The 15,449-nt window shown below is 39.1% G+C and overlaps 1 protein-coding gene across 3 annotated transcripts in view; it reads right to left on the reverse strand.

Annotated features, from left to right (window-relative positions):
• Positions 1–15,449, reverse strand: part of TOX (thymocyte selection associated high mobility group box) — a 326,596-nt gene that overhangs the window by 5,858 nt on the left and 305,289 nt on the right. For all 3 annotated transcript variants that reach the window (XM_042464588.1, XM_042464587.1, XM_042464589.1), the window contains 2 exons: positions 14,304–14,690; positions 498–649 (listed from right to left, as the gene is read on the reverse strand). In XM_042464588.1, the coding sequence (XP_042320522.1) occupies positions 498–649; positions 14,304–14,690 (539 nt within the window). The remainder of the gene's footprint in view (positions 1–497; positions 650–14,303; positions 14,691–15,449) is intronic.

The following is a 15,449-nucleotide window of genomic DNA, read 5'->3' on the forward strand; positions in this document are numbered from 1 at the left end:
CCAGATGTTTTCAGAATGCAATTCCCAGCATTTCTCACAATTGACTATTGACTGGCTAGGCCTCATGGGAGTTGCGGTTCATCAACATATAGAAGGCTGCATGTGTCCTATCCCTGCATTACACATACAGGGAATTTTCCCCTTAGTGTTGCAAGCTGGCTTATAGACATATCCCAGATATTGTTGTTACTGTTCTTCTGTGCCATCAAGTCATTTCTTGCTTATAGTGACCTTAATGTGAGCCTATAAGGGGGTTTTCTTGGCAGAATTTGTTAAGTCTCTGTTTTCTTTTCTTTTTTTTTTCTGCTGAAGATTAATTAAACTAAGCCTTTTATTCTATCACAAGTTGGGTACAAAATGTCATTATTACACTATAGGAAGCAAAAGCACCCAAATCTTGTACTGTTATCTGGAGAGTAAACTATAAAACACAGATACCATACTTTTTGCCCAGCTGTTGTGATAAATATTAGTCAACACATCCATTGGGTGCTCACCCATTACTGCAGTAATCGTTATTCCAGTCCACACTCTGTGCTGGGGGATTTCTGCACCCTGAACGAACATACTCCATTGCTTGGGTAACAACTTGTGCAGCTGTAGATGTTGGATTGATAATATTCTGGTAATCAGGCTGGAGAGTAAAACCCTATAATAAAATAAAAAATAAAAATAATGCTTGGTCATCCAACTTAACCTCTTAAGTGCATGTCTTGCAGAGTACCAAGTTGTATTTTTGCATTCTCAGATATGAAGTAAAATGAAACCAGAAGGATGCTTATGTTTTTTCAAACAATCATTTTAATTGGTTGAGAAGGAATGCAAGATAAAACACTGCAATAGTGTAGAATTCAGAGACAAAGAACAGAGACATTTTAAAGCCATGGAAAACAACTCATTGAACACAGGAATATAAAAGAAAGGGTTGTGTGCTTCTTGCAGCTCATATTTCGATTCAACTGAAGGATGCACTATTAGTTAATTCCAAGAATATGCAACAGAATCTTTTTGAAGGATGCAGGCAGCAGGTGGCTGAGTGTTTTATTAGACTACACCTATTCACGATTATTGTTCTCAAGCCCCTTTTATTTGGTTCAGTCACAAAAGGACCATCTGCTGCTGCTTTTATTTGCACTTCTTTCTCAACTACACAAAAATCAGCTCAAGCTTTTTAACAGTTGTTGGACTAATGTTGCAAAAAGCAGCAAAAAACAAAACAAAAAAACTTGCTGTTGTTTCACTGAGGAGGTAGCATGCTTAAATGTTGTTTTCCAAAATCATGAGACCTGATGAGATTTTCAAGAATGGTATACATTGATTTTCCATACAGCAGTTAGCTTAAATAAACAAAGAATGTTGCTGAAAGGCTAAGAGAGCTTTATAATGCACCATAATAAAACAACTAATGCTTTCTTCTAGAGAACACACTAGATTGCTCTAAAGAGATAAATTTCTCAAGGACATCAGAAGAATGTACTCTATATAAAGCAAAGATGACATCTAGTTGAATTGAGCCTATTTTCTTAAAGTTTCACAGTTTTGACACACGTTTACATCTGATAAATGAAGTAAATATTTAAATCAAGAGTTTTCTAAATAACACACATAATAATGACACAGTTAGCTATCATTCCTGCTACTCATGCAATTAAGTTGATCTAAGGAGTGGAAGAAAAATTCTACCTTTGGTACGTGTATTATTATAAAATTTATTCAGGCATAGACCTAGAATGTCATTTTTCAAGCACAAGATTGTGAAGCTTCTAGTTCTCCACATTTTGGACTTCTTGGGGAAGCAATAGTTTATCTCACAAGTAGAAGGTTTGCAAAGTCCCTGTGCAGGGTTTAGTAGTGACATAAAGAATAGTTAGTCTTGTATGGTAAAGACATATAAAGTAGCTTTGATTAAAAATATTAAAGGTTTCATAACAACTCATGGTGAGAAATTCTGTAATATGTGAACTTCTATCAGACAGAGAACTGAAGAGTGCAAAATGGAGACGAAATAAACTCACACTAAATGATAAAATAAAGGAAACAGATTTGCATTAGTAAGTATAATTGACTGAGAACATGATGAACTATGGGCAGACGCTAAGGACATAATTAAGGAAGAATGCAGGAAGACACTAAAAGTGGGAAGAAAGAGAAGAAACAATGGATGACAGATGAAAAACTCCAGTCATTAAAGGTAAGAAGAGAGGCAAAAGTAAAGGGAGATAGGAACAATCCAGAACCATTAATCCAACTGTGCAACGACAAGTGTGCAAGGAAAAAATAGACCTATTATAATTATATACATTATGATCAGTGCAGAGTAGCAAAAGACAACAAAAAAAGGAGAATGAGAGACCTCTTCCAAAAATCTGGGAATGTAATGGGATGTTCAAACCAAGGGCTGGAACATTACAAGAAAAAGAACATACTACCAGATCAAAAAGAAATAAAAATATATTGAATGCAATACACAGAAGAGTTATATAGAAGAGATGAAAAAATGAATGACACATGGAGCGGAGAACCATATGAAGATGAACCCCTAAGAAGTGAGGTGGAAGCTGCAATAAGAAAAATTGGGAAAAGTACATCACCAGGACCAGACAATACTCTAATTGAACTGATAAACATCTACACAGATAGAAGCAATTGTAGTGGTAATATATGTCAACAAATGTGGAAAACATCACAGACTTGGAACAATTACTAGAAAGGTCGAATATAAATGTGCAAAGGCAGGCTTAATGCTAAATATAACAAAACCAAAAGTAATGACCATGGAAGAAATACATAAATTCAACATAGACAGAGAGGAAATGGAAAAGTTCCTAAACCTAGTATCAAACTCTAATCAGAATTGTGACTGGAGTAAGGAAATCAGAAGATGACTAGGAATGAAAAGAGCAGCTATGAAAGAACTAGACAAGATCCTCAAGAGTAAAGATATACAACTGAGCACCAAAGTTACAAACGTCCAAGCCATAGTATGCTGTGAGAGCTGGACAGTGAAAAAAGCAGATTAAAAAAATCAACTCATTTGAGATGTACTGCTGGAGAAGAGTGCTGAGGATACCGTGGACAGTCAATAAGACAAACAAATGGGTCCTTGACCAGATCAAGCCTGAAATCCCCTTGGAAGCCAAGATGATCAAACTGAGGCTGTCGTACTTTGGCCACATCATGAGAAGGCACAACTCATTACAAAAGACAATAATGCTAGGAAAGATAGAGGACAGCAGAAAGAGAGGAAGACCATAAGGGAGAGATGGGCAGGCCAGCTCCATCAGGCCTTGCCTGAAAAAGAAGGCCCTCCCACCATCATCCAGAGGGAGAGAAAGGCAAGCCAGCTCCATTAGGCCTTGCCTGAAAAGAAGAAGAGCCCTCCCTCCATCCACCACCATCCAGAGGGAGAGAAAGGCAGGCCAGCTCCATTAGGCCTAGCCACAGTAAGAAGGGCCCGCTAGTCCATCTACCTTGGTGCAGGCATCAGAGGGAGAAAAGATGATCTGGACTTTCCCCCTTCCTCATTGCCATTCCCTTCTCCTTTTGTGTCTTGTCTTTTTAGATTATAAGGCTGAGGGCAGGAAAATGTCTAATTAACAATTGTAAGCCTTTTGACTGAAGAGAGAGCAGTTAACAACAACAACAAATGTTGTAGGAGGAAAGACTGTATGGCTAAGATCAGCAAAAAGTAAATGGCCCAAATACATGCTATCCTAAAACCTGAGACAGCTGCAAACTAGTAAAGTCTGAGTCAGGGGTAGGCAACCTGCGGCCCGCGGGCCGGATGCGGCCCGGCAAGGCCTTGGGACCGGCCCCAGCCCGGTCCTGCCGCCGATTGCCGCCAGGGCCTTTGGCGTCTCGCGCAAGGGGCATGGTGGGGCAATTGTCTATAGAAGCCTCAGAAACATGCATTTATCTTAACATTTTTTAAAAAATCAGCATTTTTTTTCACGTGTCCTCCATTTTTTATTTAAAAAGTGCCCTCCATTTGAAAATTTTGTCCTACATTTGTCCCGGTTTATTTATTTATTTAATTTTTTAAAAAATTATTTAATTATTTATTTTTTGGCTTTGGCCCCCCAGTTGTCTGAGGGACAGCAACCCAGCCCCCGGCTCAAAAGGGTTGCCTACCCCTGGTCTGAGTATTGGCATGCTTAGGTTTCTACAGGACTAAAAATTAACTGTACTCAAACTCAATATTAGCTCCAGTCTAATTCTTCTGGCAGGCAATAGATTTTCCATCCCTCTTACAAAAGAATGTGACCTGCAGAGTAGTAAACAAGTGAAATTCCCATTTAAAACAACAAGAACAACGACAAACCTACACAAAGTCCAAATCAATCCATATTTAGGGGATATTCGTCCCAACCAATGGTAGAATGCTGAAGTAAGATTTTTCCAACAAAGTGTGATCTAATGTAAAGTCAAAGGCTTTCATGGCCGGCATCCATAGTTTTTTGTGGGTTTTTCAGGCTATGTGGCCATGTTCCAGAAAAGTTTCTTCCTGATGTTTCGCCAGCATCTATGGCTGGCATCTTCAGAGAATGCTTTGCCTGGAAAAATTGGGTATATATATACTCTGTGAGCCTGGGAATGCAGGAGTGATTTGCATGTGTATTGTTCTGTGCTGATGGCTGGCCTCAGGATGGGAAGCTAATGCAAAAGAGGATTAATGTCTGCTAATTGGTGATCATTATCTGCTGGGAAAGCCCCTGACTCTGAGTGGTTTCCCATTTGCATTTGCTGAGTCCTTATTTTGCTCAGGACTGGTTGCCAAATTTTGTTCACTTTAAGGGTTTCCTCTTTTTTGTTGAAATTGTCCAGGTGTTTGTGGATTTCAATGGCTTCCCTGTGCATCCTGACATGGTAGTGGTTGGCATGGTCCAGAACTTCAGTGTTTTCAAACAGTATTTTATGCCCAGTATGGTTAGTGGCATGTTCTGCTACTGCTGATTTTTCTGGCTGGCCCAGTCTGCAGTGTCTCTCGTGCTCCTTGATTCTTGTTTGCACATTGTGTTTGGTGGTCCCTATGTAGACTTGTCCGCATCTTCATGGTATGCGGTAAACTCCTGCGGCTGTGAGAGGGTCTCGCTGGTCATTGGCTGAGCGAAGCATTTGCTGGATTTTCTTCGTCAGTTTGTAAACCATTTGAAGGTTGTGCTTCCTCGCCACTTTGTCTATTCTGTCTTTGACTCCTTTGATTATGGTAAAAATACATGGTAAAAACTAGATGTGATCTAGTTAAGGAAATCTGAGCATCTCTATCAGAATTTTCTTTTGGGGAAAAAGGCATAAATAACTCAAAACAATGAGATATCTGCCACTGAGAAAATGTGCTGTCATCTAGAAAATCTGTAATATTTCTAGAACAATACCAAAATAATAACAGCAATAAAATCTCCAACAGTACACAGAACAAAATTATCTCTATGAATACACACATGGATTTGTTTTGGCATGATTTAATATCTTGGTGTTCTTCCATATAGGTTGGGATAATAAAATACTGCCGAAACCTTTCTTTGGTTCTGTTTTATAGTTAAAAATCAAACACACACTGTTATTTAGTAACAGTCAATTGATGAACCCATAAGCATCATAATAAAGCTGGCTATTGGCTGTTATAACAAAAAGCCATAGCTGGGAATTTTCATCCCCATTCCTTCAGTCCTTGCATATTCAAATACTCCATTAGATATGGTTATGGGTAATAATGAAATGAAACCTCACCAGAGTCAATGTTAATCACAGATAGGAATAGACAGAACCCAGAACTCAGTGGTGTTAATTCATCTGGACTTCATTCCTTCCACCAGAACTGGTGAGCCTCCCTCCCTCTTGCTGTCCTCCATGTACCCTCCGAATTGGATGTTTTTTCTCACCACAGTAGAGGGGATAGGGGGAGAAAGTTGGCCCAGGGCTCCAAATTTGCCAGGATCAGAAACCGAGACTTGTTTTTTATTTTATCAATTGTAATTGGAGAAAAAAAGGATGTGTGTAAATCAAGTAAACAAAATATGAGCAAAGAAAATCATACAAGCATTAAAAAGACAAAAGGAAAGATACATAAGTGATAACGTACCAATATAATAAACCCACAATCAACACATATTTTAAATTTTAAAGCATTTTCCAAATTGATAAAAAAACCAGCAACATTGAATTAGCCTGATCATGGTGTTTGCCTATATGTTTGAAAAAATAAATAAAAATAAAATGAGTTAAAGTTGAAAAGAAAGTGGAAGCTTTTTTGTAAATTTTTGCTTAAATGACAAGGTTTTCTCTAACTCAATTCTAATAGGTGGATTTAATCACAGTAGCAATATTCTAGAAGCTATCACCCAAATATTCCAAACAATGCAAGAGAAGCAAACTGCTCTCCCAACAAAAAGCTATTGAAAGTTTTGCACTAGTACCAACTAACAACTATTTCTCTATCAGAATTCTCTACATTTCTTAAGATAATTCACTGGTGTGCTCAAAGGATCAGCAGGATTTTCTACTATGTCATTTGATTAATATATAATGTTAGTTTTATTTTCTCACAGTTTTAAAATATAGAGCCACTGTGGTCTAGTGGTTTTAGCATTGGACTACGACTCAAGAAACCAGTCGTGGAAATTCACCGTGTGATATCTCTCAGCCTCAGAGGAAGGCAAAGACAAACCTCCTCTGAACAAATCTTGCCAAGAAAACTCCATGATAGGATCACCTAAAGCAGGGGTCGGCAACCTCCGGCCCGCGGGCCGGATGTGGCCCGCAGAGGCCTTTCAGCCGGTCCCTGCCTGCTCCTGCTGCTGCCGATTGCGGCTTTTTGCTGCTCCCAGGCGCCGCCATTTTATTTCTCAAAATGGCGGTGAAGTCTCGCGTGACCTTCCCCGTGGTCGCACGAGACTTTGCCACCATTTTGAAAAAGAAAATGGTGGCGGCCTAGAGGAGAAGTCTCGAGCCTGCTGCGGCCGACGGAGCCCTCCAAGAGGGCTCTGGTGGTGGCAGCGGCCCTCTGGGAGGCACAATGCCGTTGCTGGGGCTGTCGCTGGGCCCTCCAAGAGGCCCACTTCCACTGTCGGAGCCCTCTTGGAGGACCCCAGCGACGGCAAAAGGGCCGGCAAAGAGGAGGCCTCCAGCACTGGCGGCCCCTGCCGGCTTTTTTGCCAGCCTCTGATGGGGCCTGGGGCCCCGTCAGGGGCTGGCAAAGAGGGGGAGGCCTCCAGCGCTGGCGGCCCCCGCCGGCTCTTTCCCGGCCTCTGACAGGGCCTGGGGCCCCATCAGGGGTCAGCAAAGAGGAGGAGGCCTGGCCTCCGGAGGGTGGAAGCTCCTCCCCCGGCATTTGGCTCAGCCCCCGGAGGGTGGAAGCTCCACCACGGCATGCGGTCCTGCTCCTGGAGGGTGGAAGCTCCACCCCCCGGCTTCGGCCCCCAGTTGTCTGAGGGGCAGCAAACAGGTTGCCTACCCCTGACCTAAGGGAAGCCATAGGTCAGAGGTTCTATGACTATAGGTGGCTTGACAGATAGCCCAACAGAGGTGACTCTGTGCTGCCCCTGGACGTGCTGGGTTGGGGACGCGGCAACCGGACGCCACACCCCCAACCTGCTCGAAAAAGGAGCTGCGAAATGCAGCTCTTATTCTCGGCTATACAGGGGCACTGTAAGGGCCATGGAGCAGCCTTACGATGCCCCTCGTGTGCAGCGCCATTTGGACATGTCATCATGGTGTGCCCCATCTGGTCAGGCACGCATCAAGATGGCATCCGGGTGCTGCAAGAAGGGCTTGGAGTGTGTAAACGCTCACCCCTCGGGAGACCCAAGTTCAGGCCCAGGCTGGCACAAAGTGCTGGACTGTCTTGAGCCTAAGTTACTTGAAGGCCCACATTAACATTCAAAATATAGGGAGACTTGTTTGTTTCAGTTGTCCATACCACCAATACCCGTCACACCAAACCTGTGTATCTTTTAAAATTTTACAGGGTGTGAATTACTACATGCTAATTCATGTAGTGTTTTAATCAGAAACTGTTTTAAATTAAAAGAGCTATATTGAAGCTCACACAAAAAGACCTCCTCTTTGAACTGTTAGATATCCTCAACACCACTACAAAAGATGCTACATCTTTATTCAATAGATCTGGGGAATTGTAGAATTTTTTTTTACTATTTTGAAACAAATTAGCTAGCGATTAATCAATTTTGTTTGCTTTCTCACAAGTTATGTGTCTCAAGTATTTAATGTATTATGACATCCATAGATTGGCATCACGCTACCCTGGGGGCAGATCCGGACTGTGCATTGTGAAGATGCTACACCTCAACTCTGTGCAAACCCAAACAGCTGGTTTGCACAGCCCCTAACTGAAAGAAAGAAGTTGGCAGCATTCAGTTAGTCTCAAAGGTGTACAAGATCTCTCTACACACTGATTCTATAGACTAACATGGCTATATCTTATCTAGGTTTTTTTTTTAAAGTAACTGCTTCAACCCATGCTTTGGGTTTAAAAATTCTTTTCTAAATGGATAATTTTTTTCCCCATTGTACGATCTGAATTTCACTGCAAAAGCTTCATGGAAAGCTATTCCAAATAAATTATCTGGCCCATTTTAATCTTTGTTAGTTTCCTGACTCATATAGTATTTCCTAGGATGCATTTTTTTTTCAAGGGAGTAGTTTTCTTAATTTGACTATCATGGTATTACATAAATCTATTATATCTTAGATCAGTTACATGACATGGCTCCTTGTTTTTTCTCTCAATTATTTTATTCTTAGCAACATAATCCCAATTATATAATGAAATGTATCAAACAAATAAATCAAGTTCAACCAATAGATTCACTACATAAATCTAATAAAATACTCTAGATTTATGCGACAACTACAAAAAATAACAAATTAATTAAATTCATTGCACAATATAGTTTAAACCTTAATCAAATTGGTATGAAATTTTTCCACATCTGTGGCACCAGTACAATCAAATTGCCATTTCAGAACATCAAATCCTTCAAAAGAAAAAATTAACTGAATTATTTTAAATGTTATACCTTTATACCATATGGTACTGTGAAATAATTTTCACTTTAAATAGAATTTATCAGAAATATGAATATTATTAGACATCAAAAATGTGAGGGAGAATAAAATACATTGTCATCATATCCTGAAGTGTCTTCTTGAAATTTTCCTTACCAAGTGCTGGTACTATTCTGCTGTGTTGTTCTAGAGTTCTGCCAGGTTTATTTATTTATTTTATTCATTTATATTCCACCTTTTCCCCAATAATGGGACTCAAAGTGGTTTATAAATTACTAAAAACAATACTTTTTAAAAATGATACAAGAACTTAAACAAAAAGGATAAAAGTTATAAAAACTATTAAACAATTTATAAAGTTAAAACCATGTGTGGTGATAACAAGCAGATTGGAACCTTGACAACAGCCAGTGGGAACAAAGCTAAGAAAAAGTGGAGGCTGCTCCCAGGAGTGAGTCTAAAAAGGACAGAGCAGTGTTTGGAGTTGATTAGAGTTGATGTTTTAGTGTGCCCTGAGGAGTGAAGAGCCATGGAGGCTAGGATAGGCTGCTGTGAAGGGCAGTTAGGAAGGGTTTTGGATACCCAAGAAAGGGACAAAGAGTGTCCTTAATAAAGTTATTATTGGGCCTGTACAGACAGGCCAAAATAAAGCTGCTTCAGGTCACTTTGGAGGTATGCTGTTTCAATGATGCATGCATCCTATGAGGCCAGAAGCCATGCCAAAGCCACACTCCAGTCCTAAGAAGAAGAGTCCTGTTGGATCGCAATGGCCTGTTTAGTCAAATATCCTAGTATCCACAATGTGCTACTCTCCACAAAACTCTCCTCTCTCAATCAAATGGCCTATTTAGTCAAATTTACTACTCTCCACGATTTAGTTAAATATCCTATTCTCCTTTCACACTACACAGTTATAGTGCTGTGATTCTACTTTAACTAGCATGGCAAAAATGTGCAGAGGATTGCAATCTAAATCTGCATACAGGCACCTCACTTTAGTGCACTTTGCTAAATGAAATTTTTCAATGATACAGTACAGTACTGCTGGCCAGAATCCTGGCAGTTATGATTTTGTAATCCCAGAGTTACACACTCTATTATGTATCCATGATCCTACTGTAGCCCCAGTTTAGAGGCTCATAGGTATCCTGAAAGTTGCCCAGTCCCCACTTATCAGGAAGCAGATGGCTGTTGGGAGTGGTCTCTGGCATAAGAGGGGATTAGTTTTTAGGCTTTTATATGCACTTGCAAATGAAAAAAACTGATTTGCTTTAATGTCATATTTGCTTTACAGCTGTAGCCTGGAACCTAACCCATTGTACTATGTCTCCACTATTTTAAAAAGTGGCTTACAAGTTTCTTGGCAAACTATATCCTGGTCAAATGGCAACTGTCTCACTAAATAAATTGTGATTTCTCTGTTCACGAGCATGTGCTAAAGCAGACAAAGGCAGCAGAGCCAGTATTTTGCGCAGTATACATTGTTTCAGGTGTCAAGTTAGTGATTTCATATTTACATTGGAATTGCATTGGAACTGTCTAATTTGATGTTTATATTGGAACTGTCAGCAATGATTAGTGGCTTTTTGGAATGTCTACTAATTGGGTTTTTTCTATGTTTATTCCTTGTTCTGTGTATAAACCTAGTCAGTTATTGATACAGACGGAAAGCAATAAAAAGAAAATCTATCTTACAATTTTTATCAGGATTCTTATTAGGGGAGAATCTCTCTTCCCAGCAAAATGACAAAGCAATAAAATAGATGCAGTAGTGCCCCTATGTTCTGCCATTTATCAGATTTGATTCAGAAATCAGGTTATTGTAATAATGCTTACTGAAAACGTACATGACAAAACTAACTGAAGAATTTCAGAAATGCAAACGCAAACAAAAGGTGCTTAAATTCCAATTTTAGTAGCCATTTCTAGCAGTTCAAAAAATGTTCTGGCTACATGTGTCAGTCTCATGCAGAAATATTTGAACAGTATTGCATACAAGAAAGTAAATGAATGCTCTCTGGACTAATGAGACAGTGTCAAATGTTTTGCATTGTAATGTCCAAGATACAATCAGCAACTGTTTTGCAACATGTTTCGAATTTTAAGTTTCATTTTCTTGTGCCAGATTGAAATAAAAATAAGAGGACTTGATAAAGATTAATTTGATGTCAGGCGGGACATTTGCTCTTTAATTAGATTTCTGTATCCCTAGCTGGGGGTTTTGTGTGCAACTGTAGCAAGTACTAAAAAGCCTGCAGCCGAACCTAAACTATGATCCTCATCTCTACACTTTACCAAGAACTAATTTCATTTCCTGCCTGTCTGGAGAGGAATTTTCAACAGGCATCAATGTTTTTGTCTTCACAACTGATTTATTCATCAATCTCAATGTGATGTTTTTAAAACCTTTAAATTACATCCAAATCCTAAAGCATCTGTTTATTACCCACGGAAATTGAAAATCTGTCTGTGTGATATCATACAAAGATTTTCCCTTAAGGTTATAAGGACAGTTGACAGATATTAATGATTTTTCTCTCCTGCTCTTAACCACTTTCTGAAACATGGAGCGGGGGGATAGTGTGGATGTGTGTGGAAGGGAAAGACTGGTGGTGGTGGGAAAATACAGGATGCCCAAGACACTGCTGAATAAAAAAGTATACCTAAATAAATGAAGCTGCAATTATTTTGAGAATGCTACTGGTATAATCATAATGGTAAGATAAATAAATAAATGGTTACTTTAAAACAGATGTAATCAATGCCCCAAATCCAATTGTTAGTCCTAGCAAGTTGATTTATTTAGCAATTGATTCAACGAGTCTACTCTAGTTGGACCTAGAAACTGGATCTAGGCTCAAGTATTTAAAGTATGATAATACATAAATCTATTAGATCAGTTACATGACATGGCTCCCTATTTTTTCTCTCATTTATTTTATTCTTAGCAACTTAATCCCAATTGTACAGCCTGTGTGTATCATATATATATATATATATATATATATATATATATATATATATATATATATATATATATTTTTCCCCCCCCCCCCGGTGGAAATTAAGTTGTTGATACCAGACTCCGCTACAGCAAGAATAGACTTGTCACCCTTCACAATACAAATCATCCAGAAGAAAGAATTGGAAGCATGAGAGACAATATCAGTACTTGACTACTAATGCAACAAAACAGACAAATATATTATGCATGATAGCTTTGTTGCTGTGTGCCTCCCAGTTGTTTCTGACTTATGGAGACCCTAAGATGAATCTATCATGGGATTTTCTTGGAAAGATTTGTTCAGAGGGAGTTTGCTTTCCTATGAGGTAAGGTCTGTGTGTCTCTGTCCAGCATATCTCTAAGATCATAAAACCTGGACAGTTGAAACTTGGATACTAATGGGCATGTGAATGTCATGGTTATTTGTTTTAAAAATTGATTCATATTAATTAATTAAAATCTGTCCATAGCTGGCAGTACCATTTTTAGGTGGCAGAAGTTCTTAACTTTCCCTAGAGGAAAAGCTGAGGATAGGCCTAGAATGTTAATTTCTTCACAGAAGCTATAAGTGATTCCATCTGGTGCTTTCCTCTAAAGCCCACAAACCCTTTAAAACAGTTCAAAAAGAGTTGGTTCTGCTCCTGGTATAGGGAAGAAACAGGAAGAATGAATAAAATGTGGGAGTGGAATACAAGAGAGAAAGAAAAAATAAGGGAGTCATAGAAGATAAATATGTATATGGAGGGCTGGCTGCATTACATTATCTTTTAGTGTAATAATACATTAACACCTACATTATCAACAGCACATAGCTGTACAAACATTGGTACCATAGTTCTGTTCTCCAGAAGGCATGATGAAATACACTTGGTTTTTAAAAAACTTATATATATATATATATATATATCATTGCCTTTATGGTACGTTTTATTTTCACTAACCACAGTGTTCCTGAATAAACATATATAAACCTCTGACCATTACAAGTTATTTCGCTTAATTAACTACATCCCTTTTACATTGCCTTTTACTAATGAACCCCATGATTTAGAAGGTAACATCTGACACGTGACCTATGAGAAACTTAGGACAGAGGCAATCAGTCTAGACGAATGAGCAGCATAATACATTCATTACATCATACATAAGTTAAAGCACATTGAAAAAATAATTGGGGAATGTTACATACACTGAAGTCCTAAATCAGCTGTCATCACTTCAGAAAAAAACTTGAGTCACTTAGTGTCCACTAAATGAAAACATCTGAATAATGCAGTGTCCGTCTGGCCAGGGTCACCAACAGGATATAGTTGAGATGAAAATCCTACTTGCAGGTTGTGATATAAATGGATGATATAGCTCTTAGTCTCTGTTTAATGCAAAATAGCTATTTCAGAAAGAAAGAAAGTACCCATCCAAGAACCATGTGCATGAGTCTTTAGGGATGAGGAGTAAATAGTCTGTTATACTATTTTAAACAATATACAATAGAATAATGATAATCTGAGGTGTTTCTGATGAATACAAAAAAGCAAAACATAGTGCAATTCAGAATGCTCCATGGAACTATGGTTCTAATGACTATGGTTCTAATTGCTGTGACTTCCCCACCCCCACCCCCTGTTGTCTGTATAGGTTTCAGCAGAGTTCCTAAGCTAAAATAAAAGTTAAAGTGAGGGAAGCAGCAGCATAGGACCTTCTGTAAACTTCCATGTTTTCTGTGGAATGAATTGGTTTTAGCTATGTAGATATCACAGATGAAGAAAATATGACTGTGGACCATGCCTTGGGGCTTTAGGTAAACAGATGGGCATATGCAGAGGGTCCCAGGGTTTTTAAATGAGTGATATAAACTTTCATCTAAGAAGCAAAAAGAGCCACTGCAAATCACAGTACCAACAACACTTGGGTCCCAAGGTGTGAGAGAAAGATGGGATGTAAATTGAGGGAGGATTAGAGTGTGTGGCCATATAAGTCGCCATATAAGTATAATATGACTCAGTGGGAGGTCATGCTAAATACCTGAAAAGCTGACCAAAATATCTGATTGCAACCAAAGCTTTAGACACAGGTTGTGGGCACACACTATGGCATGGTTATATCTACACATAAAAAGGTGTCACCTGATTTTTCTCTATCAGGAGGATCTATCCTTCGGCATTACAATTGATAGCTGAAGTATGAACTTATGAAGAAAGAAGCGATACACTTGTCAATGAAGTAACCAACTGACCAGGGTTATAAGAGATTAAAAACATTAGACAGGACTTACTTGTTGCATTGTAGGTGAATGTAAAGCAGACTGAACTTGCATTGGTAGCTGGTTACCAATGGACTGCTGCATTGTAAGTGGCTGGTGTTGTTGTATACTGAGATGCGGGTGGATTGGAGGACTCATCTGAAGGGATGGAGGTGGAGACACAGCCATGTTGGCTATGGAAACAGTCACAGGCATTTGGTTGTTAGGCTTAGGTGCTATATTCCTTGGAATATTGGGATGTATGGCTGTTATGTGAGGATTCATTCCTGCTTGTTGGTGGTAATGGGAACTTAGATACAGTGCTGAATGAGGCTGTGTAGATCCATGGAACACAGACTGCTTTGCATTCATCATCTGAGGTTGCTGGGATACTTTAACATCCACAGGTTCATTGTAGCTCTGTTCAAGAAAGAAAAGGGGGAAATACAACACCAGATAATACTTAGACACTGATATATGCTGTTATCCTGACAGGCACAGTAACTGACTGCATATACTGGCTTTAAGCTTGCCCTACTTTTCCAAGGACAAAAGATCTGAAGACACTTCAGTAGAATCCTCTAATGTTCTGCTGTTACCACTACAGAACAAAAAAATACATTTTATAAGAATATCTGCATATACTTTCTCTAAGTTCACCACTTACTTCTTTTGGATTTTGAACTGTATTCTTATTTTTAAGATGTTTACAAGGATGTTTTTAAGGTGTTTACTCCAGATGATTAACAGTAAGATTGGACTTACTTGTTGCAAATTGGAATTATTACAGTTATGAAATCTCGAAAGAGGGTGAATGTGTGACTCTTCTTTACAGCTACTTTTTTAAAAAGTAAAATGTTACTTAATACACACAACACACACACACACACACACACACAGAGTTTTTTTATTTCAAATCCTCACCAGCCATGGAAATCCACTGGCTGACCTTGGGCAAGTCACACACTCTCAGCCTCAGAGGAAGGCAAAGGCAAGTCCCCTCTGAACAAATCTTGCCAAGAACACCTTGCATCAGATTCATCAGGTTTGCCATAAGTGGTAAACAACAACAACAAGCTTACGTATAGAAATTCTAAACAAACCGTTGTACATGGCCTTGACAACTAATTAGACATCTGACAGTTACAGGGATATCCATCCATTTACCTACCTGCATGG

Source organism: Sceloporus undulatus, chromosome 4 (assembly GCF_019175285.1).
Source record: "Sceloporus undulatus isolate JIND9_A2432 ecotype Alabama chromosome 4, SceUnd_v1.1, whole genome shotgun sequence".
Classification (NCBI taxonomy): Eukaryota; Metazoa; Chordata; class Lepidosauria; order Squamata; family Phrynosomatidae; genus Sceloporus; species Sceloporus undulatus.